Source organism: Crocuta crocuta, unplaced genomic scaffold (genome assembly GCF_008692635.1).
Source record: "Crocuta crocuta isolate KB4526 unplaced genomic scaffold, BGI_CrCroc_1.0 scaffold30, whole genome shotgun sequence".
In the NCBI taxonomy this organism is placed as follows: domain Eukaryota; kingdom Metazoa; phylum Chordata; class Mammalia; order Carnivora; family Hyaenidae; genus Crocuta; species Crocuta crocuta.
Genome location: NW_027528345.1, coordinates 2368454 through 2392436, shown reverse-complemented (window position 1 = coordinate 2392436; position 23983 = coordinate 2368454). Strand labels below are relative to the sequence as shown.

General features: G+C 36.2%; 1 protein-coding gene across 1 annotated transcript in view; it reads right to left on the bottom strand.

Annotated features, from left to right (window-relative positions):
* CNTN1 (contactin 1) overlaps positions 1 to 23983 on the bottom strand; it is a 278819-nt gene that overhangs the window by 36510 nt on the left and 218326 nt on the right. Inside the window, exons 8-15 of the mRNA XM_077753202.1 lie at positions 23556 to 23762; positions 20135 to 20234; positions 19800 to 19981; positions 14214 to 14338; positions 13466 to 13583; positions 7521 to 7671; positions 2494 to 2621; positions 2006 to 2181 (exon numbers count right to left, since the gene is read on the bottom strand). Of these exons, the coding sequence (XP_077609328.1) occupies positions 2006 to 2181; positions 2494 to 2621; positions 7521 to 7671; positions 13466 to 13583; positions 14214 to 14338; positions 19800 to 19981; positions 20135 to 20234; positions 23556 to 23762 (1187 nt within the window). The remainder of the gene's footprint in view (positions 1 to 2005; positions 2182 to 2493; positions 2622 to 7520; positions 7672 to 13465; positions 13584 to 14213; positions 14339 to 19799; positions 19982 to 20134; positions 20235 to 23555; positions 23763 to 23983) is intronic.

Sequence of the window (23983 nt, the reverse complement as noted above, 5' to 3'; positions counted from 1 at the left end):
AAGTTTCAGCAAATTGTTGCAAAGTCTTTTTCTTTTAAGTAAGATCTCTATTTAGCTCACTTTTTTTCCCCATAAAATGAGTGAAAACTGAGTAGCACTCGCCTTACTTGCCAAATTAAACACAATTTGAGGAAATTATTAAAGATATCAGTCCTAATTTTACTAATGTTGGGAACATGTATGATTCAACATACCAAAATATCTTGAGAGATATCATATAAGGAATATAATATTAAAATAGTTCCTGGCCAATTCCCTGTTATTTTTTAAAGTTTAAGTTTGGTTCAGAAACTGAAAGACAATCAGCAGATTTGCAGTAAATTTCCAGTTATAGCTAGATCTGTTAGATTTACATTTAAGACGTAGAAAGTATACATATTTATTCTTACACTGATAGTAGTTTTATGAATCTATCTAATAAAAATTTAAGAAGATATGTTCCTTCTAGTTAAAATAAGTGTCACTCAACCTGGTTGAATACTTGTTTTGGCCTTTTAAAGTATACATTTCTAGAAGAATTTTTTTTAAAGCTAGACAATTTGAAAACATGCTATTTTAAGTATATATGAAATCTTAAATATATAGGACTTATATATTTTAAATCCTATGAAATCTTAAGGTTTCATAGGACTTTAAAAATCCCACATATTCCATAGAGTTAATTCAAACTTCTATTTCTATATTGATAATTAACCTCTAAAATTAAATTAGTTTTCTTTACTAAGCATACATTCTAAGGACGTTTTTAGGCTCATAAAAAATAGCATTTCTAGGAACAGACAGGTAAGAATGTGGCCAATTTACCTTTTTAAAATATTTTTAATGTTTTATTTATTTCTGAGAGATAGAGAGAGAGACAGTGTGAGCAGGGGAGGGTCAGAGAGAGAGGGAGATATAGAATCTGAAGCAGGCTCTAGGCTCTGAGCTAGATGTCAGCACCTTGGGATCATGACCTGAGCTGAAGTCAGATGCTTAACCAACTGAGCCACCTCGGCGCCCCAATTTACCTTTTATATAGAGCTGACTGTTGAACAATATGGGGGTTAGCAGCACTGAACCTCTGCACAGGTTGAAAATCCATTATAACTTTGACTCCCTCAAAACTTAACTACCAAGAGCCTTCCACCAACCAGAAAATTTACTAATAGTTAAGTGGTCAATTAATACATATTTTGTATGTTAGATGAATCATACACTGTATCCCGACAATAAAGCAAGCTAGAGAAAAGAAAATATTATGAAGGAAAAAATCACAAGGAAGAGCAAATACATTTATAGTACTGTACTCACTGAAAAACTTCCACGTGTCAGTGGACCTAGAAGTTCAGATCCATGTGGTTCAAGGGTCAACTGTTCACTGTAACCTAGACAGTCCTCTCTTATACCAGCGATGTTCCTATGCACGTCAGTATTCTTACATTACTTACCAGTCTTTTCCTTTTCCTTTCTCTATTTCTGTACAAGGACACCATTATGTTTAATTATAGGATTTGTGTCATGTATGATTTCCTATTCTAAAAATACAGCCATTCAACCCTTCTAAAAATCACTTGACTCGTTCTTCAAACCCTCACGTATACATATTTTGTCTATTTCTTACCCTCAAAGAATAAGAGAAATGCCTTAAAATCACCATTATAACCAAAGAGCAGCTCAATGCTATTATTTAAAATGAATACAAAGGCACTAGATCCAAGAGTACAGATACAATGAGCCATAGTAAACAGCAATATAAAAATTACATTAAAATTAAATGAAAAATGGGTCTAAAGCCCAATGAATATGTATTGATTGATATCTCTACCAGAATCCTTACAGCTAGCCATTTTTAAAAAGGTTCAGGGGTGCTACAGTTAATTACTATAAGTAAACCCATGAAATGGTTTTTTGTTTATTTTTTTGGCCTGTGTTTCAGTCTCGTATAAATGATTGTAGTAAAAGGAGCTGCAATGTAGACACATGGGGGTCACTGGAATGTTAATAAGATGAAACTTAAAACACATACCATAAAATTCCTCTGGTAATGAATGTTCTCTTTGTTAAAATCAATCACATAGCCATTGAAGGACCAAATAAATGTGAGATCCAGGGCGGGATCAAAGGATGCAGCACACTGCATGGTAGCATTTTCTCCAACGGTAATATCAGCATTAATTGGGGCCAATATAATTCGCGTGGGATCTACACATTAAAAAAAAAGGAATAAAGCACAATTCAAGAAAACATTAGATATCATATTATCTGATACATTAAAAGAATACAAATCAATGCATTTTTACAATACATCTGAGCAAAGGGAGAAAAAGGTTTTCAGATTCAGATTCCAGGAACAATTTCATTAAGCAAAAGATTTGTCCACAAGGCTTTTAAGGTGGAAACTTATCAATACATGGAATGTCTTAGAAGCTTAGTGGTAAATCATGTCTTACAGTATATCAGAAACTAAGTACTATTAAACTAGCAAAAAATGATATTGATCAAATGGTCTCTTACCTGTAATAACAAGAGTGCCAGTATTATTAGCCCTTCCTCTATTATTTTCTGCAAAGCATGTATAGATCCCTCCATCATTCCTTGTAATGTTATTTATTTCCAAGCTGCCATCTTCCCAAATGAGTATTCTATGCAGACGAGAGAAATACATTCTTCACAAAACTAATTTAATGAAACATTCTGCTATTCTGTCTCAGATTACAAAAACTATCTTTTGATCATTACAATTTATACAAATTACTCGACAGTAACATTTTCTAAAGATGAAACATTCTAGCCTTTGTTTATAATATTTTCTTCAGCATTGATGAATTGTTTTAGAAAGCCATCTTCATCTTTTTCTTGGACTACTGCAGTCGTCTCTAACTGGCTTCTTGCTTCTACCCTTGCCTGTCTCTAGACTCTTTTCCACATGATGTCAGCCAGACATGAAGACATAAGTGACAAAAGTCACATCATGTGACTGTTTTGCTCAGTGAGATCACTCTGCAGCTCAGCTCCCTCCAGTGATTTCCCATCTCACCCTTCGATTGCCCTTTTAGGCCCTGGACAATCTCAAAGCTTTTTGCATGTTGGCACCTTCAATAAGGCTTTGCTTAATAATTCTAGTTAGTACTGCATGCATGTACATGGCACCACTGCTGTCCAGGCACCCCCCCATCCCACCCCTCTTCCAAGATCTTCTCTCCTAATATGCATGCCATCACACATACTTCAGTTTTACTTATTAATCTATCCTTCCAATAGATGGTAACATCCCAATGTCAGGAATTTGTATCTGCTTGGCTCGTGTCCCTGTCTTCAGCAGGTGACATATCTATTCATTCATTCATTCGTTCATCCATTAGGAAAGGAAAATCCGTGTGTCAGGAACTTAGAAGGAGTAAGACACTAATTACTGAGTAAAAGTCAATCAACCTTTTCTCGAATGAATGCACTTCATGGAGTTTAACTGAAGCAAGTGGTTTTTCATACACTGCCATAAAGTGACTTAAAAACTGCTGTGGAACACGCCTGAAATAAAGGAGCCCAGGTCTTCCAGAAATGTGACCTCAGGACTTCATTCAGACTTTAAGGTTAGCACAAACTGTCATTTCCACAGCTACAGAGAAACACAAACATATGCTTTTAGGAATGTTTGAAAAAGGATATTCTAAAACCTCCCTTAATAACAGCTTCTGTCACAGATTAATATGTAGGAAATTCTTCTTTCAATGGAACTTACATCTTTCATACTAACAGAACCTCAATCTATTCCCCCTGTCTCCCTCTTCCTCAGAGGCTGGAGACTAAAAACTCATTATATATAACTATGATGTATTTAACTTGTGTGTTTATTAAATAACTTTACTATGTTATATAATACTTTGCATTTTGATTCAATATTGAATTACCTATCATTAGATTTTCACTTTCCTTAATGTACCATTCCAAAACCTTAATTTATCTCTGAAGTTTAGCACAACACATGCCAACAATCCTCCATCTATTCTACCTTAAGGGCAGAGCTTTATAAAGGAAAAACACCATATATCTACCTTATTAATAAAAATCTCCACATAAGAAAATACCAAAAAGTCCACCAATAATACATTCCAGGGTTTCCTTTTGACTCTTTATCCAGTTCCAACTTAAATTCATTTCAGAATACTTTTGATTTCTTGAAGAGAAACTGCAGTATCAAAATAATATAACCACAAAAGTAACTATTTGATACTGCAGAGGCTTAGGCATGTGACTCTAAGTTCTCCACTGTAAGGGGTGGAATGGATCCACACAGCTGTCAGACTCAGAAATCCATCACTGTGTTTGAGCCCATTGAATCCAACACTTGTTGAATCCATATTAACCAGTACCAACAGTAACGTGTCACACTTTTTTCTCACTAAAACCTAGTGTAAGCCCTTAGCCAGTGTTCCACTGCACTATCATTTCATTATTTTGCAAGTGAAGCTATAAAAATTATAGTCAATGTGCAATGGAAAGAACAACAGCAATCGTTCTTTCTAGAATCCACTCTAATATTCCATTTTCTCACATTAGCTCTCAGTTAACCTAATATCCACAGTATATTCTTCTTCATGTCATTCATTTCACCTATTCTTTCAGGCATTTATTTCATGACACTAAAATTAATTTGGGGTAAGAATATTTAGTTAACTTGATTTTTCTCTCATAAAATAGGGTCCATAATGGTCCCAATTCTTTTTTATATAAATTTTTTGTTTATTTATTTATTTTGACAGAGACAGAGATGGTATGAATATGGAAGGGGCAGAGAGAGAAGAGGAGAGAGAGACAATCCCAAGAAGACTCCGCACTGCCACCTGAGAGCCTGATGCAGGGTTTGAACTTACAAAAACCAAGCCGAAACCAAGAGCCAGACCCTTAAACGACTGAGCCACCCAGCTGCTCCTAATGGTCCCTATTCTTAAATCAACATAGATTAAACTCTCATGATCTTATCCTTATTTTCAGATAATCTGATATGGATAAGCAGTCCAATAAACTAGGAACTGCCTAGTCTTTAATAAATCAATCACTCACTTTGCCAAAATTACTCCAGGATAAACTTCACCTTATTTGTTAATTGTTAGAGCATACTTACTCTAGAGAAGAAGACAATTTTATAGATACTCTCACATAAATGACTCAGATGAAGATCACTTTAGAGCTGATAGCAGTCCATTAGATACGAAATGAACAACTACTAATAAATTCTGTTGTAAAATGTATATCATTTAGCTCCAAATAAAATCATACAATTGAGGACCCAACTACAATTTGTCAAGATTTATGTTTCCTTTCTACTGATAGGAAATATCACATAAACCATTTTACAAGCCACTAATCAAGTGTGGCTAACTGTACTGTGGAACCATTTTCTGTGGTTGTATTAATCAGAATGAGATTATAGTTATGCTTAAAGATAGTTATTCAGGTGCTCCTTGAATATTATTTTTAAACAGAAATATTTTATGTCTCTAAAACTAATTTATTAGTTGAACCTTTCTTTCTACAAAGTATTTTACCACATTGAACTTTGTTTTTATGTGAAGAACTGTATCTATTATAAAATGGTGTTTATAATCTGAAAAATTAATGGATCAAAGCAGTGAGCAAAAATTGGATTTATAGAGTCTCTTTATCAAGAAGTAATAGAATTTGATCCAAAGACTAAAAATATTCTGACAGGATTAAAATAGTAAGATTTTACAAGCTAGACATTTCTTTTCCTTTTTGAACACATGTTGACATTTAGAGAAAACAAGTACATGAAACAAGGCTCTGAGAAATCCTTGGTCAGAGAGGCTCATGACATTGATCCTCATCAGAATCAGAGCAAGATTTTTTTCATGTAGCGGAGAGAGTTAGTGGTGGGGCTTAGGGGATGCTGTGCTACAAGTCTGTTGCAGGGGTGGTAAATACCCAGAAAAAGGACTTCCCTTTGATCACTGTCTCTGCAGTGCTCATTGTTTGATCATTTATGTTTCCACAGAAAACTGAACAAATTAATTCTTCCTTTAACACTGAGTTTTCTAGCATCATTTTGCTAAGGTCTTAATAACTCTTAGTCAAGTGTATTCACTTTAAAAGTTAATGTGTTTGTGAAAGTAACTACTGTCCCTCTGCACTCTCTCCCCTCCACTATCTCTGTCCCTTACACAGCCAAACTTGTGGACATCCTAATAAGAGAACTGTGTTCATTCCATGTCAATAGGACACAAGTTGAAGTTTCAGTATGGAGATTATCAATATACTTTCAAAAGTTTATTTAAACTTTCCAGGCTTTAGATATATCAAAATAGAGATAATACTACCCACCTTGCCTACTTTTTATTGTTATTATTGTGAAAAAATCTATCTTATACACTTCTGCTAGAATATTCTTTTTGAATGCAAAAAGTTTATTTTTCTCCCTTATTTAAGCCTTTAGACAGATTTGGTTAGTCAAAGATGGGGTCCAAGCTCCCTAGCATAGAAAACATTATTGATGAGCTGGATTACTATGTTCTATTTCTTAAAACTCTCCTCCACTTTCTTCTAAGGGCAAACCATAATTCTTGAATTTTCACCATCCTATATTCCCTGCCTCAGGGCCTTTTTATATGCTCCTTTCACTGCCTATAGTATTTCCTTCTCCCCCACCTTCACATCCCATTTCCTATCCTGACTTTCTTTTCTCCTTAATTTTGTACTCAATATTACCTTATCTTCTTCTAGGAACCTTATAGAAACCATTCAATGTGGCTTTTAAATAAATACTATGGAAGCCACATGCTTTATGTTTTATCCTAAAGCTACCAAAACATTGGTAATGTTGTACTTGTTAGGAAGATGAGAAATTCCAATTTATTTAAAATCATGAGGAGGGGGTGCCTGAGTGGCTCAGCTGGTTAAGTGTCCTACTTCTGCTCAGGTTATGATCTCACAGTTTGTGAGTTTGCACCCTGCATCGTTCTCTGTGCTGACAGTTGAGAGCCTGGAGACTGTTTCAAATTCTGTGTCTCCCTCTCCCTCTTTGCCCCTCCTGTGCTCGTACTCTGTCTCTTTCACTCTCTCAAAAATAATAAAACAAACATTAAAAAAAATTTTAAATAAAAAGATAGGAAGGATGATTTATTCTTTGAAATTACCTTTATATTTTTTCTACTGAAATATTTCATAGGCTAACTACATAAAATTAAATCAAATATAAATGGATACAGAAGTCCTTGTTAGGGGAAAAGTAAGTCAGAGATCCCATTTTGTTTCCCATTGTTCATTATTTCCTGAGGGCATGGGCAATTTACAAAACAAATCCATGAGTCTCAATTTTCTAAATTCCTTATAAATTATAGAAGCCTAAAAGTTGAACTTTTTTATAACATAATAACAGTGAAGGGTATTTCTTACTTTCGTTTATCTTAGAATTATGGTGTCTTCTGCAGAGAGAAGTTAGAAGAACCAACATGTACATTAGTCCTCTTTAAAACGAACTTAGCCAAATAGTACATTGCGATTGGATTTCTAGTTTCCGAACTGACCTGCTGCTGTTGACGAGCCACTCTGTCCCTTTACTCCATGAGAATTTTGGCTTGGGTGCTGCCTTAGGTTTGCATTCAATTATGACCCTTCCTCCTTTAGCAGCCAAGATCTTTTTCTTCATAGGATTCATTTCAAACGTTGGAGCCAAAGCTGAAAGGAAACAAATGATTATTTTTCCCTTTCACTAAAAAGGAAGAATAAAACATTTCTTCTATAGCATCTTTTATTCTTTTGATTAATAATCAACAGAAAAGATTAATCCCCCAAATAGTATCAGATATAACAGATATTTCATACTTAGTATTCATACATTTCTTAATTTAATAATTTTAATGAGGTATATATTACTTAATCAAATTCACCCACTTTAAATGTATAAATCGTGGTGATAACAGAATTAATTATTATGAAGTTTAGCAATTATTATGAAGCAATTATTATGAAGCAAACATTGTTGAGCACCAACTGTGTGCAAACACTATGAAATGCCAAAATGAACAGATTTCTGCCTTCAGACCTACCTGCAAACAGCTATGGGAGTGATGGATGAAATTAACTGAAGGGTACATGATCCACCTATAGTTTCTTCTTACATTGAAGTACAGAACAGTAATTATGAAAACAGGATATAGTCTCTTTAAAGCTGACTTCAGTGATGACATGCTCTATCTTTCTTTAGGTCGCCCACATCTGGCTCATCTCTCAATTTCTTTGTATTTTAGCAGATTTCTGAGGGGGGGGAGCATCCACTTATTTTTATACATCCAATCTCTCCATGTAACAGTCTTCATTTTATAGACTTTCCCAAGCCCAAGTATATCTTTACCCAGACGTTAACTCTTCATCGCTAGTCCTGTGATTCTCAAATTCTATTTGTGCATCAAAATACTGTGATGATCTTGATAAAATGTTGGTTGAGTAGACATGGGGTGGACCTGAGATTCAGCACTTCTAACAAGCTCTCAGGTGTTGTTATTGCTGTTGCTGTTCTGAGGGACACACTTTTATAGCAAGGATTTAGTTTATCCCATTGCTCCTTTAGTCTGAGTTTTAATAACTGACAATAAATAAATAAATAACCAACTTGTGTTGTACACCTAACGCCATGTGTAGTATTTTGTAGAGGCTCAATAAATATTCTGGGCAACACACTATTTGTCAAATATGTAAGAGAATTTAACAGAATTCTATTTTAAAAATCTGAATTCATCTAGAAAATTAGAATTTTTCTTGAGTCAGTTAAGTTTTAATGAAAAAGTTGATTTGGTACAGTTGTTTAAATGACTTCATACCTATCTAATATTTGAATTGATAGTAATATAATCCAAACCATGTTACTATATATTTTAGAAATGAGAAAATGAGGGAATATTTTTCCCCAAATTAAGAAGACATACATTTTTTTTGTCTCTCATTCTTTACTATGCCTATTAAAAAGAATAGTATCTGCTGTAGAATAAGTTCCAAAAAAATATCTGGTGGATGAATAAATGAATTACCGATACCAAAGGAATATACAGAGAGAAGCATTGTTTCTAATGGTAATAAACAAAAATTGATTCAAAGAAATATGAAGATGCCCAGAAACATTACCCTAACGCTGAAATGCTCAAATGGTTTGTTTAATAGGCATTTAAATAATGAAATATTTTGTGCTAGAATATGGAGAGACCTTTCAGTCTGAGCTGTTGAATTTTCATATTATTTCGTAACATAGGACTATAAATAAATTTTAATAAAAAATAGAAAGCTAATATTTGGAAAAACATTCAAAGTCACCTCATATCTTGTGTAAGAGTCAAAACAATTTTATTGTACGTTATACAAAAGTAACATGGTAGGAAGCCTGAGCCTGAATGTTTGTTTGATACCCAAATAGACTAGATGAAACGTATCAGCAAAGAATTTTTACCTTGGAGGGAATAAGTGGAATATGATCATCAGCATTATAATAAGAGACAGGGAAAATTAAAATTAAGACAGCCTCAACTCTTTTTAAAGTTAGCTTTTCATATTCTTACATATTCTTTTAGTGTCATTCAATTTATACAGATAGCAATATTTTAAAGAATTTCCCTTTGGTGTAGCAATAATAAAATAGGCCATACGTTATAGCTACTGGTTTATCTTTTTGGTAGTCAGTTGTAAAAAAGAGAGCCTAGCTATATCTAGATTCATTACTTATAACATGACTAAAGCTGATGACAGCTAATTCAAATAAAATGAAAAGGACATATTATAGTAAGACCTTAATTAAAGTAGTTGTAATGAAAGTAAGGAGAATGTGAGATTTATGGGGTAACATTGAGAAATTTAGTAGATGTGATAGAAAAGATGTTGTGAATTATGTCATTCTATAGAACAGAGTTTTTCAGGATAAGGAGGGTGAGAGATAATGATTATAGCTTCAGACACACTAAGTTTGGGTTATCTCTGAGGATACCAGATAAACATTCCTATTAGGAAGCTTTATATTGAGCTTGAAGCTGAGAATAAAAACCTGAGCCAGTGGTAAAAGGAATCAGCGATAGTTAATGGAAGAAGAAGAAATTATCCAGGATTTCTAAAAATTTGAAAATAATAAGTTAGGAATAATAATATAGAATATGAGAAAAAAAAGTGGGGAAGAGAATAGAATGAAACCATAGGAATGGAATCTGAGAGCAAGATTTCTAATTGAGCAGAGGAAGGGGTAAAGAGGGAAAAGTAAAAGTGATCAAGAAGAAATAAATCTGGGAGGTATGAAAGCATGGAGTTACCAAAGCCAAAGAAGCAGAGAATTTAAGAATAAAACATGATTAAAAGAAGAGGCAGCATGAAAGATATGAACACACATACGCACAGGGAGAAGACATATCTGTTCACATCAAGTACAGGGTGAGTGAAAAGAAATGAATATAGGGCACAGGTAAAGGAATTATAGGCATACCTCAGAGATACTGCAGGTTAGGTTCCAGACCACCCCAATAAAGCAAGCAAGTCAAATGAATTTTTGGTTTCCCAGTGCATATAACAGTTATGTTTATGCTATATTATAGTCTATTAACTGTGCAATGGCATTATGTCTAAAAATAAACAACATACATACCTTAATTTAAAACTAATTTATTGTTAAAAAATGCTAACCATAATATGAGCTTTCAGCGAGTCATAGTCTTTTTGCTGGTGGAGGGTCTTGCCTCCATGTTGATGGCTGCTGACTGATCAGGGTAATGGTTGCTGAAGACTGAGGTGTCTGCAGAAATTTCTGAAAAAAGACAATGAAGCTTGCCCCATCGATTGATTCTTCCTCTCATGAAAGATTTCTCTGTGGCATGCAATGCCATTAGATAGCATTTAACTCAGAACTGATCGTCTTTCAAAATGGGAGCAAATCCTCTCAACCCAGCCATGCTTTATCAGCTAAGTTGATGTAATATTTGAAATCCTTTGTTGTCATTTCAGCAACCTTCACCAGGAGTAGATTCCACCTCAAGAAACTACCTTATTTGCTTATCCGTAAGAAGCAATTCTTCATCTGCTCAAGATTTATCATGAGATTACAGCAATTCAGTCAAATCCTCAGGCACCACTTCTAATTCTACTTCTCTTTCTACCTCCACCACATCTACAGCTACTTCCTCCACTGAAGTCTTGAGCCCCACAAAGTCATCCCTGAGGGTTAGAATCAATTTCATCCAATCTCCTGCCCGTTCATATTTTGCATCTTCCCATGAATCATGAAAGTTCTTAATTGTATTCAGAAGAGTGAATCCTTTTCAGAAGTTCTGAAATCTACTTTGCCAAGATGCATCAGAGAAATCACCATCTGTGACACCTAGAGCCTTATGAAATGTAGTTCTTAAGTAATAAAATTTGAAAGTCAAAATTGCTCCTTGATCCAAGGGCCTCAGAATGCATGTTGTGTTAGCAAGCATGAAAACATTGATTTCGCATATACCTCCAACAGAGTTCTTGGTGACCAGGAGTGTTGTCAAGGAGCAGTAGTATTTTGAAAGAAATCATTTTTTTTTTCCTGATAAGTAGTTTTCAACAGAGGGCTTAAAATATTCAGTAAACCATGTTGTCAACAGATGTGCTGTCATCCAGGCTTTGTCATTCCATTTACAGAGCACAGACAGATTTAGTATAATTCTTAAGGGCTGTAGGATTCTCATGGCAAATGTGCATCGGCTTCAACTGAAAGTCACCAGCCACCTTAGCACCAAACAAAAATGTCAGCTGTGAAGCCATTTCCTCTCTTCTCTACTCTAAAAGTCTTAGATGGCATCTTCTTCCACTATAAGGCTATTTTATCTGCATTGAATATCTGTTGTTTAGTGTAACCACCCTCATTAATTATCTTAGTTAGATCTGCTGGATAGCATGCTGCAGTGTCTACATCAATACTTGCTGTCTCACTTTGCACTTTGATGTTATGAAGATGGCTTCTTTCCATAAACCTCATGAACCAACCTGAGCTAGCTTTAAGCTTTTTTCTTCTGCAGTTTCCTCCCCTCATTCGGTTTTCACAGAATAGAAGAGAGTTAAAGCCTTGCTCTGGATTAGGCTCTGGCTTAAGGGAATGTGGTGGCTGATCTGATCTTCTATTCAAGACCACTAAAACTTTTTTTTTTTTTTTTTTTACAAATAGTTTATTGTCAAGTTGGTTTCCATATAACACCCAGTGCTCATCCCCACAAGTGCAAGACCACTAAAACTTTTTCAAATCAGCAATAAGGCTGTTTTGCTTTCTTACCATTCACATGCTCACTAGAAGAGCACTTTTAATTACAAGAACTTTTCCTTTGCATGCACAACTAGGCTAACTGGTTAGCTCAAGAGGCTTAGCCTTCAGCCTGTTTCAGCCTTAGACATTCCTTCCTCACTAAGCTTAATCATTTCTAGCTTTTGTATGAGAGACGTCTGACTCTTCCTTTCTTTTGAACATTCAGAGGCCATTGTAGGCTTATTAATTGGCCTCATTTCAATATTGCTGTGTCTCAGAGAATAGGGAGGCTCGAGATGAAGGAATGTGGGCAGTCAGAACACAGACATTTATCGATTAGGTTCGCCGTCTTATATGGGCGTGGTTCATGGTGCCTGAAAACAGTTTCAATAGCAGTATCAAAGACCACTGACCACAGATAAACATCCCAAATATAATACTAGTGAAAAAGTCTGAAATATTGTGAAATTATCAAAATATAATACAGAGACACAAAGTAAGCAAATGCTGTTGGAAATATGCCTGCTTGCTGCAGGGTTGCAAAAAAACCCTTCAATTTGTAAAAAATGCAGTATCTGTGATATGCAATAATACGAGACGAGGTATGCCTGTTTTAGAGAGGAGAGATACTTCTCTGGATGAAGAATATGAAAGGGCAAATGTAGTTAAGATTAAGGTACTTTTGAATGTGGATGGGGAATTGAAATATTTTTATATCAAAGGGTTTCAATTTTCATGGCAGAGTAAGAAAGCAATACCAAAGTCAGACCCAGGGTGGAGTAAAAGAGATTGAGGAATGTCCTGAAAATTTTAAATGTCAATTGTAGGGCATGAGATCCAAAGACTGCTAAAACTAGCAAGTGCTCCAGATTCATCTGAGACTGGGTCAGGTGCACTGTGGAACCATCAATCATCACAATGGGATTTTCAGGAAGTATTTAACAGTCCACACATAGAAGAGAACAAGACCTGTAAAATCTGGCATGCATAAAGTTTGCTTTACCTAGAAAACATTTTTTTAAACGATCGTACTCCATGTTGCCTCAAATGTATTTACTGCTCTGTAGTGAAAGAAGGAAAATAAAACAGTATCATCCTGTTCCAAACCACATTTCAAAGTTGTTAACTTTAGCGATCCAAGATATAATGAAATGTGATCTACAGAAACCCTAATGATCATCAGATACTGTGCTGCTTTCTTGCTGAATGTTAACAGAAACCGGAAACGATACTGACCCAAGATCTTCAACTCCGCATTTGCGTATATGGCTCCGTGTGTGTTTTCAGCTATGCACTGGTACATGCCAGCATTTTCAAAAGTCACATCATACAGTCTCAACTCCCCTTTATGATACTGAAAAGAACACAAAGTAAAATGCATTTCCTTGATAAGCTTTAACAGAAGTGCTTTTATTTAGATCTGGGCTGGGTTGCCTTTTCCTTTAGATCCAATATTTTGCCCCCACTGTGAACTGGGGTAGGGTTTAAAACCCACTTACCATGCCCAGTGGCTCTTGTTCTATTCTCCTACAGAGCTGGGAGTCCACTTTTTCCCTCTTGGCTCAGCCGGGAGATTACAGAGGGAAGGTACAGAAGGGCCCACTGCCGCTACTTCTCCCCAGGGCTTAAGGTAGAACCCTCCTTCTTACCTCTGTTTCTGTGGGGTCAGGGAAATAGTGGCCAAAAAAAAGAGGACAATATCAGGTAGCAGAGATGGAAAATAGGAAGAAGGATAAAATGTGGAACAAAGGGAAAAATAAGGAGAGAGAGAGAGAGAGAGAAGGTGGACATAAGATTGCAGAAAAGTTGTTTAAACTGAAAGAAGATACTTTATTGTTCATTTCCTTGTTTGCCTTTTTTAGAAGACTTTTTAATTTTAGGGCCCAGATACCCTTACTCTATTCTCTTGTTATCTTTATTCCAGGACCACTGGAAATGGTGCCTGAGTAGGGACTCAAGAACTGAAAAACACTTAAGCACATACCGCGTATCCATTTTTCAGCCATCGGATTGTGGGGATGGGCTTCCCTGTGGCCACACAAGGCCAATAGAGGTCACTGCCTATATCCACCTCTGTGTCGTTGATATGTTCTACCCACTCAGGAAACGCTGAAAAGTAAATAACATTCTAAGTTTCAGACTCAAATCTCAACACTCACAATTATTTCAAGAATACAAATCACATTTAATTGACCTTCTGGAGAATAAATCAGATATTGTATATGCCATAAAATGAGTGTTAGAGCCATTGAAATTGCATCCCCATAGGTCCTCAGGTAAACTTTATCCTACATTGTTATAATATGAAGTAACTATAATTCAATTCAAAATTATTTTTCTATTTGTGAGCTGTGTTTTGTTAGAAAGCTAAATCATGAATAACTCTACAGTAATTTATCGTTTTCTTATAACTTAAATCTTTCAAAATGACAGGGTTTTAAAATCTTATGTCTTGGGCACCTGGGTGACTCTGTTGGTTGACCATCTGCCTTTTGCTCAGCTCATGATCCTACAGATTGTGAGTTCAAGCTCCATTATCAGGCACTGGGCTGACAGCTCAGAGCTCAGAGTCTGGAGCCTGCTTCAGACTCTGTGTCTTTCTCTCTCTCTGCTCCTCCCCCCTCACACTCTGTCTCTGTCTGTCTGTCTCTCTCAAAAATGAATAAACATTAAGAAAATTTAAAATCTCTTGCCTGCAACATTTTAAAACAATGTTTTGGGGTAAATGGGTGGCTCAGTTGGTTAAGTGTCCAACTTTGGCTCAGGTCATGATCTCGTGGTTTGTGAGTTCAAGCCTTACATCAGGCTCTGTGCTGGCAGCTCAGAGCCTAGAGCCAGCTTCAAATTGTGTCTCCCTCTCTCTCTGCCCCTCTCCTGCTTACTCTCTGTCTTTCTCTCAAAAATAAATAAACATTAAAATTTTTTAAATTATAAATAAATGTACGTAGAGGTGTCTGGGTGGCTCAGTCAGTTACGTGTCTGACTTCGGCTCAGGTCATGGTCTCATGGTTCCTGAATTCAAGCCCTGAATCAGACTCTCCGCTATCAGCACAAAGCATCCTTCAGATTTTGAGTCCCCTTTCCTGTCAGCCCCTCCCCCACTTGTGCTCCCTCTCTCATTCTCAAAAATAAATAAACATTAAAATAAATAAATAAATAAAATGTAGGTAAATAAACTCCTATAAAATAAAGGAGATAGGAAGAAAGAATTGTGAGTGGAGGGTAGCATTTTATTTTCTTTAAAAAAGGAAACATTGGTATTTTAATTTTATGATAAAATAATATACACATAGAAAGTATTTAATGCGAATAAATAAAAAAGAACATAAAAAATTTTTGGATCTCACTGAACCCCATCAAGATTATATGTGTGTGTGTATTTATAGTACAATAGTCTGATTTAATATATTTCCACTTATCATTACATTTTGGTAACATATGTAGACAGTTATAAAAATTAAATATTAATAAGAATGTTAATTGAGAGAGGTTTTATTTTGTAGACAATCTTGGCAATACATAAAACAGGAATATAAGAACCCTTCATTCCATGGCCTCTAACACATAAGATATCACGTTAAAAAATACAATGAGAAGAATAAATAATTGAATCCGTTTGATGCATTCTATCTATGATTTAATTATGAAAACTTATGGTTGTTTGATTACACCAAAAGATTACAACTGAGTGTGCTTCATTACTGAGTGTGGTTCATTAGTAAAGGAACAATAATAGTGCTCTTAATAAAATTCCCTTATAAATGTCTGCTGTCACCTTGATTCTTCTAATAAATTAGATATTAGACAGTTTAGAACTTACTCTGCTAAGAACCTAGATTGTAGCTTTCTTAATATGTTGAATAAAAACAAATCTATAAGCACTAGAAACCTGGTAGAATGACAGCTTTGTTTAAAAAATATAATGTAAGAGTCTATGCAGAATTTTCCTCTCTTCAGGCCACTCATGTATACTTGAAATTTATCAAGTGAATTTTGTTGGGGTATGGAATATACAAATCTAGAGTTTCAGGAAAGTATCTGGGTCAGAATTTTCAGGTATAGAGCCTAATTAAAGCCATGATCATTGATGAAATCACCAGGGTTGTAATCGAAATAGAGAAGACTTTCAGAGACAAACCCTGATTGCTCCCATGTTTGAAAGGCAGATGAATTGAGGAGGAGAATGCAAGTGGTGTACGAGGATGTTAGCCAAGTGTGGGTTCCAGATGCCAAGCACAGAGAGTGGACAATGGATGAGCCCACAATCAACAGGGGAGATGGCTGCTGCCGGGTCAGGTAAGACATAGCTGCAAAGTGGCCACTGGCTTCAGCAACATGACGTCACTGGTGATCATGACAAGAGAGATTCCAGCAGAGAGGAAGGTATGAAAGTCAAATCAGAGTGCATTTTAAAAAGAAGAAAAATTGAAGACAACGTAAGTATAGACAAATCTGTCAAGATCTTTATTACCTTTTAGGGGACACAAGAAGAAGGGAGATGGGGTAGCAGCCAGAGTTAAAAAGATTTTAAGGAAATCAGAAATAAGAGACACTATACACTGATGGGCATGATCCATTGAAGAAAAATGATTACTTCTGCTGAATGGAGAGGGAGCAACAGCTTTGAGTAAGTAGGAGGGTAGAATCAAGCACAGAGTGGAGGTGTTGACCTCAGATAGCAGCTGAACCCAGAGCAATAAGAGATGTGGGTAAAGATACCAGTATTGGATAGATGTGGGGTGGGAGCTTGGGGAAGTTCTAACTTGATCTTTCATTTTCTCTGTGAAAGAAGAAGCCAAGTTATCAGCTGAGAGTAAGGCTGAAGGAGGAGGCGTTAGGATTTGAAGGAAATGTGAAGGCACTAGTAGGTCATCTATGAGACAGAGAGTAAATGGGCCTGTGGAGTTATAGTATAATTGCCAGGCAACACTAAGGGCCCACTTGAAGTTAGTGATGAATAATTCAAAATGATCTTATCAGCATGGTGATGTTTATCTCAAGTCACATTCAAGCCCCTGGGTTCAGGCACTGATAGGCAGAGACCTAGATTTTTCCAGGGTTAGCCTTTTACAAAGGCAGTAAGACAAAGTAAGAGTGGTGAGTGCGTTGTGGAAGAGTGAAGAGGAACAGTAATGAATAGTCACAGATTTAGGGAAGAGATGGGTGGAGGTCAGGGGAAGTGAAAGAATGATAAATCATTGTTACATTAATTGATTATAGTTCCTGGTAGAGTCAAAGCATATTAGAAAGACTGAACTAGAAAGATAGGAGGTAGTGGTTTGAGAGAAATGTGTGAAATTGAGATTATAAAGGGATTATAATTTTTGAGGGGCGCTTGGATGGCTCAGTCTCTTAAGTGTCCAACTCTTCTAAAAAATTTTTAAATTTTTTATTTATTTCTGAGAGAGAGAGAGAGAGAGAGAAACAGCGTGAGCAGAGGAGGGGGTCAGAGAGAGAGGGAGACACAGAATCCAAAGCAGGCTCCAGGCTCTGAGCTAACTGCCAGCACAGAGCCCAACATGGGGCTTGAACCCATGAACTGTGAGATCATGACCTGAGCTGAAGTCGGAGTTTTAAGTGACTGAGCCACCCAGGTGTCCCTTAAGTGTCCAACTCTGGATTTTGGCTCAGGTCATGATCTCACAGTTGATCATGAGATTGTGCCCCACATCAGGTCCATGCTGAATTTAGAGCCTGCTTGAGATTCTCTCCCTCTCTCTCCCTCTCTGCACCCACACCCCTCTCAAAACAAATAAATAAACATTAAAATAATAAAGGGGTTGTACTTTTTTGTAACATTGAGGTCTGACATGTGGCCATGGGAATGGGGTGCTCAGGTAGGTTGATGGACAAGATCATTAGGGAAGAGGAGTTCAATAGAACTGAGAGGCAAAACTACTAACAGATAATCATAGTCTAAGTTGATTTTGATAAAGTCATTAAGAATGTCAAAAGTAGTGCTCTAGTTTGTAAGAGCTGCTAAGAGCAAAATCTTTAGAGGAGTGAGGGGGTTTGTCTTGACAGATAGTTAAGTGGACATTTAAAGGAAAAGAGATGGAAGGTAGTCTAGAAATAGGGTAAGGAGAAAGATGAGCAAGTATATGTCAAGTCAAACGCAATGAGAGCTGTGGAAAAAAACTAGCCACTGCCTGAGAGGATTGCAGGGGAAGCAGCATCTTTAAGGGAGAACCATGTTTTAGGTAAGGTGAGAAGTTCAGAATAGAAGTTACAGAGAAGTTGAGAATATAGGGGACTGTTATGATAACAGCCTATGAGTTGTAGAAAGCATAGTGCAAAGGTTTCAGAAGTTAGGGATGGGGAGGAGACAGAGACTGAGCAGGACACGTGCAGAGCTGTGTGGGTGTTAACTTTCAGGTGATGAGAGAAGCCTAATCTGGTGAATTCTATGGGATGGTGGTGGTGAGAATTCACGTGCAAAGTCATTGGAGGCACTTACTTCATCCCTGTATAGACAGGGCCCTGGGGTCTGGGTAGGGGCCACCATGCCCCTTCCCCATTCTGATATTACAGTTTGGCTAGGGGCATCTCAAGCTTTTCCTATCATCCATCTTCTCAGTGTGGCTAAAGTATCCCTCACCAGGCATTTTATCAATATCCTATGTAAATTTCCATAGTGCACTCTCACATGCGTGTGGAGGCATATGTTCATTTGCTTGTGTATACTGGTATAAATGTGGAGATATTATATATAGGAAGAAAACAGTATGAATCCCTCAATGACAGAGTATTTCTCTTATGTAGCTCTACTTGTTCCCGTCACAGTGTATGCCTCTGAGTAGACACTCAATGTATGCTTATCCTTTAAATGAATGGGCTTACTGAAGCCTTAGACATTTACTTAGTTGTGTACTTAGTTTACTTCGTTTATGTGATCTTTTAAGTTTTATGTTGTGCAACTGTATAGAAATGATTTCAGCCTGAAAAGTTTCAAGTATTCCCTGAAAAACAACATTCTATCCTCTAAACATAAGTTTATATGTATGTGTCTGAATCAAACACTTGTGCCAAGAAAATGGCATCAAAAAATGGTTCCTTTTTTGGAAAAAAGGAGGTTCTCAAACTGTGATTCCTGGTCTGGTAGCATTAGCATCTCTTAGGAACTTGTTAGCAATACAAACTCATGGGCCCCAAGTAGAACTTTCCAACATAGAAACTCTGGGAACCAGCAATCTGTGTTTTAACAAGCCTTCCAGGTGATTTTGAAGCATACTCGAGTGTTCAAGTCAGCAGCTTAGACTGAATAATGCATAGTTTCTTCCACAAATAAAAAGGCATTAGGAAAAAACAAGGAATTACATTCATTGTATTTTCAGAATATTATCAAAAACACTACTATCAATCCATTCGTTTTATTATGATGTTAACAGAAGTTTATAACTTCTATAAGCCATATTTGTGACTTCATTAGCCAAGATAAATATTTCGCCTTTTTGCATAATATAATATATATCACTGTTTTTAAACTATTATATACTAGCTTTTCAAGTATGGAAATGGCTATAAATAAGATACTGATGCAATTTACAGAAAATTAAAATAACATGTCTACCTTGAACATAAATTCTTGCCTGGTGTTTATCCTTTCCTCTATTGTTCTCAGCCTCACATTCATATGTGCCTTCATCTTCTAGCTGAATATTGAAGATCTTGAGGACAGCCCCAGAGGTGCTGATCTCAGCAGTACTTGGCATTGGTTCTAGGACCTTCCGCCATCGGATATCAGGAACGGGACTTTAAATAGGAGATAACAAAAGCTAAGGGTCCACGACACTTCAAAGTAAATTACTTTGTTTGTCTATAGCTAAACATTTACATCATTTCCTCAAAGAGTACAGAAATTAATATATTTCTATATATGTTAATAAAAAATATAGGTATACTTACTTGCCAAGGGCAAAACACTCTAGCGTCACATTTTGGCCCATCAATGCATAAATGTCCTTGAATTGAACTACAATATCAGCAGGGTATGGCTTTGTTGTTCCTAATATTAAGAAAAATACAACATCCACTCATTACTAGGCAGAATGAATAGAGTTTGTTTCAATATTGTGATTTTGATAGAATTACTTTAGTATGGAAGACATTTCTCAAGTTCTGGGAAATACCTGATCGCATCACAATGCATAGATTTATTTGTTTATGCATAATACGTATATAGCATAAATTTCACCAAGCATTTCCAGTCATTTTGACTCATTCTGAAGCTGCGTAAGTAATTTGATTCAATTCACTAAAGAAAATTCAAGAAGTCTTTACAGAGCATCAAAAAATATGTAAACCATTGTGCCAGGTGCTAAATGGGACATAGGAAGGAAGAAAAAGAACAAAGGAAATGAGGGAGCAGTATGGCAAGAAGAAAGAAGAATGTAAAAGAAAGAGGCCAGGCAAGAAAAGAGGGAGAAAAGAAGAAAGACATGCATACAGAGATGAAGGTAAAAGGGAAATAAGTTGAAAAGCGGAAAGGAGAGGTGCCTGGGTGACTCAGTCGGTTAAGTGTCCGACTTTGGCTCAGGTCATGATCTCACGGTTCATGGGTTTGAGCCCCGCATTGAGCTCTGTGCTGACAGCTAGCTCAGAGCCTGGAGCCTGTTTCAGATTCTGTGTGTGTGTCTCTCTCTGACCCTGTTCACACTGTCTCTCTCTCTCAGAAAAAAAAAAAAAAATTTTAATTAAAAAAAAAAAGAAAAGTGGGAAGGAGAGAGGGAAAGAAGAAAAGTGTTTATTTAGACATCACTCTGCTTACCAGTATAGTTATTTTATTGAATATATTGTGCACAACTGTACTGAGAGATGCATTATTCCCTTAATCTTACAGGGGCAGAAACAGGCTCAGAAAAGCAAAATCCATGGTTTAAGATTGCAGTATGAGTGTGTACTTTGCACTTAATTAATACTAGAGAGACAAATACATACACAATGACTGAAAATATAAGCCAAAACAAAAATAAATGGCCTGAAAGTGTGGCAGCTAAGGACGACTGTTGAAGGGAATTTCAGGCATGAAGAGCAGCCGAATTCACCAGACCAGTTCAGGCTAGAGGAAACAGTATATTAAGACAAAGTTTCAGGAGTATGCAGGGAATTTTTTTAAGTTTAGGAATTCAAGTAATGTCAAAATATATGTAGTTGAAGATGAGCTTGAATCTATCACCTAGAAGGCTTGAAACTGTGACATTAAACATTTTGAGAATAATTTCCTTCCTGGGTAACAGCCAGCAGGTTTGGGAAATAGAATTTATATGAATATTACCTTTGATTTAAGTAGAAAATGTTGGAAGTTTTAAAGAATGGAACATGGAGCAGAGAATTATAGAAGAGATTTAAGGAAGGCCGTGTCATTAATTCAGGCCAAACAGAGGAGGGCTCGAGCAGTGGGAATAAAACGGAAAAAAAAAAAAATTAATCCAACCTGTCTTTTAGAGGCAGAATCAACAGGACTGCCTTTTGAGTCAATGTTTTCATAAGGTGTAGATAAAAGACCCAGTTCAGCATAATCTCTTGGGATGCTTGCTGAACCTACAAATTCCTAGATCATATCCCAGTCCTAGTGAATGGGATTCATATTTCCACAAACTTCCCAAGTGCTTATATACTAATTGGAGACCACTGGATTAGCTGTCTGGAGGATGAGTGGAGGAAAGGAGCTGATGATTAAAAATGCTATCCTGAGATAGTAGAGATAGGACAATATTACCAAATGAGATGAAGAACACCAGAAATTTTAGAGATGAGATGACAAATTTGCCTTGAACATTTTGAGCTTCACATTGTCAAAAACCTTCTGTATGATAAGTCTAGGAGGTAGGTAGAATTAAGTCCTAAACAAAGAGAAAAGTTTCGGACACAAGAATATGGACTCATCTCCAGAAGGCTGCTGTGGAAAGGCATAAAGAATAAGAATAAGAATATCTGAAAGAAGATTAAAGAGAAATATAAGAAGGAGGAAGATCTGGGGAAGGATGCTGCATAGAATTTGTCAGAGAGGCAGGTGGGAGATAAGGGAAGGGCAGGAGTTGGGAAAATTAGGAAAAGAAAGAAGAGTTCAAGAGAAGCATAGGAGATCAACAGTGTCAAAGTTCATACAGAATCAGAACTGAAAAATTTACTTTGGCTTTAGCAAATAAAAAATTGGCAAGATTGTTTGCATTGAATACAGAAGAATAACAGATGGAAAGGAATGGAGGAGGGTTTAAGGATTCAGAAAAAAAAAAGCAGGAAATAAGTGATATAGTGAAGACCTTAATGAATCAAATGGTAAGTGAACCAGTGCAACTGGAGGAATTAACTAGAACAGGAAGAGAAACACTTCTTTCAGAGATGTTAGTAAAAAATAAATAGATGAGATGAACTTCTGGGGTAGAGTTAGGAAAGGAACTTATAGAAGTTTTCATGTGCTGGCTCCTTATGATTCCGTGAAGTAGTAGATCTCAAGTATCTCCCAAGATCGTGGAGAGAAAAAAAGAGCCAGAAAGCAAAAAATATTTATCGAATATCAACTACATGACCACAATCTTGAGTAGAAAAATGCAATTACAGTGATATGATAACATTTGCCTCATTTCCTACTTAGAGCAGAGACAAGAACCAGACCTAGGTCTGTGAACAACAATACCCAGTATTTCTTCAGAAGCCTGAACTCCCTGATGTGAGTGGTAACAGAAGGACTATGCTAAAAACAATGTGAAGTAAGCAAAATGTTGAAGTCTGATTCTCTTAGGAAGTGATGCATTAAAAAAGGAATGTAGTTCAATTGGAATCTTGGAAAAACCATTCAGGTCTATAGGTGATCATCAAATATGACGTCACGTAGTGATACCCCATGCTACTTACTTATAGCAGAAAGGCAATTCATATGCTTATTTGCTCCTTGTAAATAGTTTCTTAAAGTATCAAAATAATAAAACTGTATTTTATTTCCCAATTCTATAATCACTATAGCTTGTTTTGATCTAAGAATTTGTTGTCTTTCATGAGGTTACCAAAATGTATGCATGAACATGAGAAAAAAAGCAGAGGCCAGGGATTCCCACTGTAACCAATATATGGATATTGGGCTAATGAATCAGTACCCTACACATTCTCTGAACTAGAAGCAACCAGTTTAACCTGGACCATCTTAGGGCCCTTTTAGCATGTAAATTTCCATCCAAAAAACTAAGGAATGACCAAAACGTTCAAAGTCTTCTGTTTACATATCTTGTGTTTGCCCTGACTGGGCACCCAACTAATCTTCCCACTGGATATTTCTTTTCATATTGTAAGCACTCCATAAGCAGACAATCTGTAAAAACAAAATACTTACGTTCAGGTAGTGGAATGAGTGGGATAAATTTGCTGAACACACTCTTTGTAATAGAAGGACTGGATACAAAGCAGGAATAATTGCCTTTGTCTGATGCCTCAACATTTGCAATGTAGAGATTTCCATTTGTCTGAGACACAAATCTTCGTTTATCCATCGTGATAAATACAGGAAATTCATTTAGAAGCCAGCGGTAGCTAAGATCATCTGGAAGAAAATATATTGTGTCTTAAATATTAAGTTCTTCAAAAGCAAAAATGTTGTTTCCTAGCAGTAAGCTAAGGCATAATTTAACCTAGGCTATTCTGGAACAAATGTTGGATGTAAGCCAAGACAAACACAAAAAGCTACCTTTTTCTTTTTTTCTTTTTCTTTTTTCTTTTCTTTTCTTTTTTTTTTTTTTTTTTTAGTGAATAAAGGCATGGTGC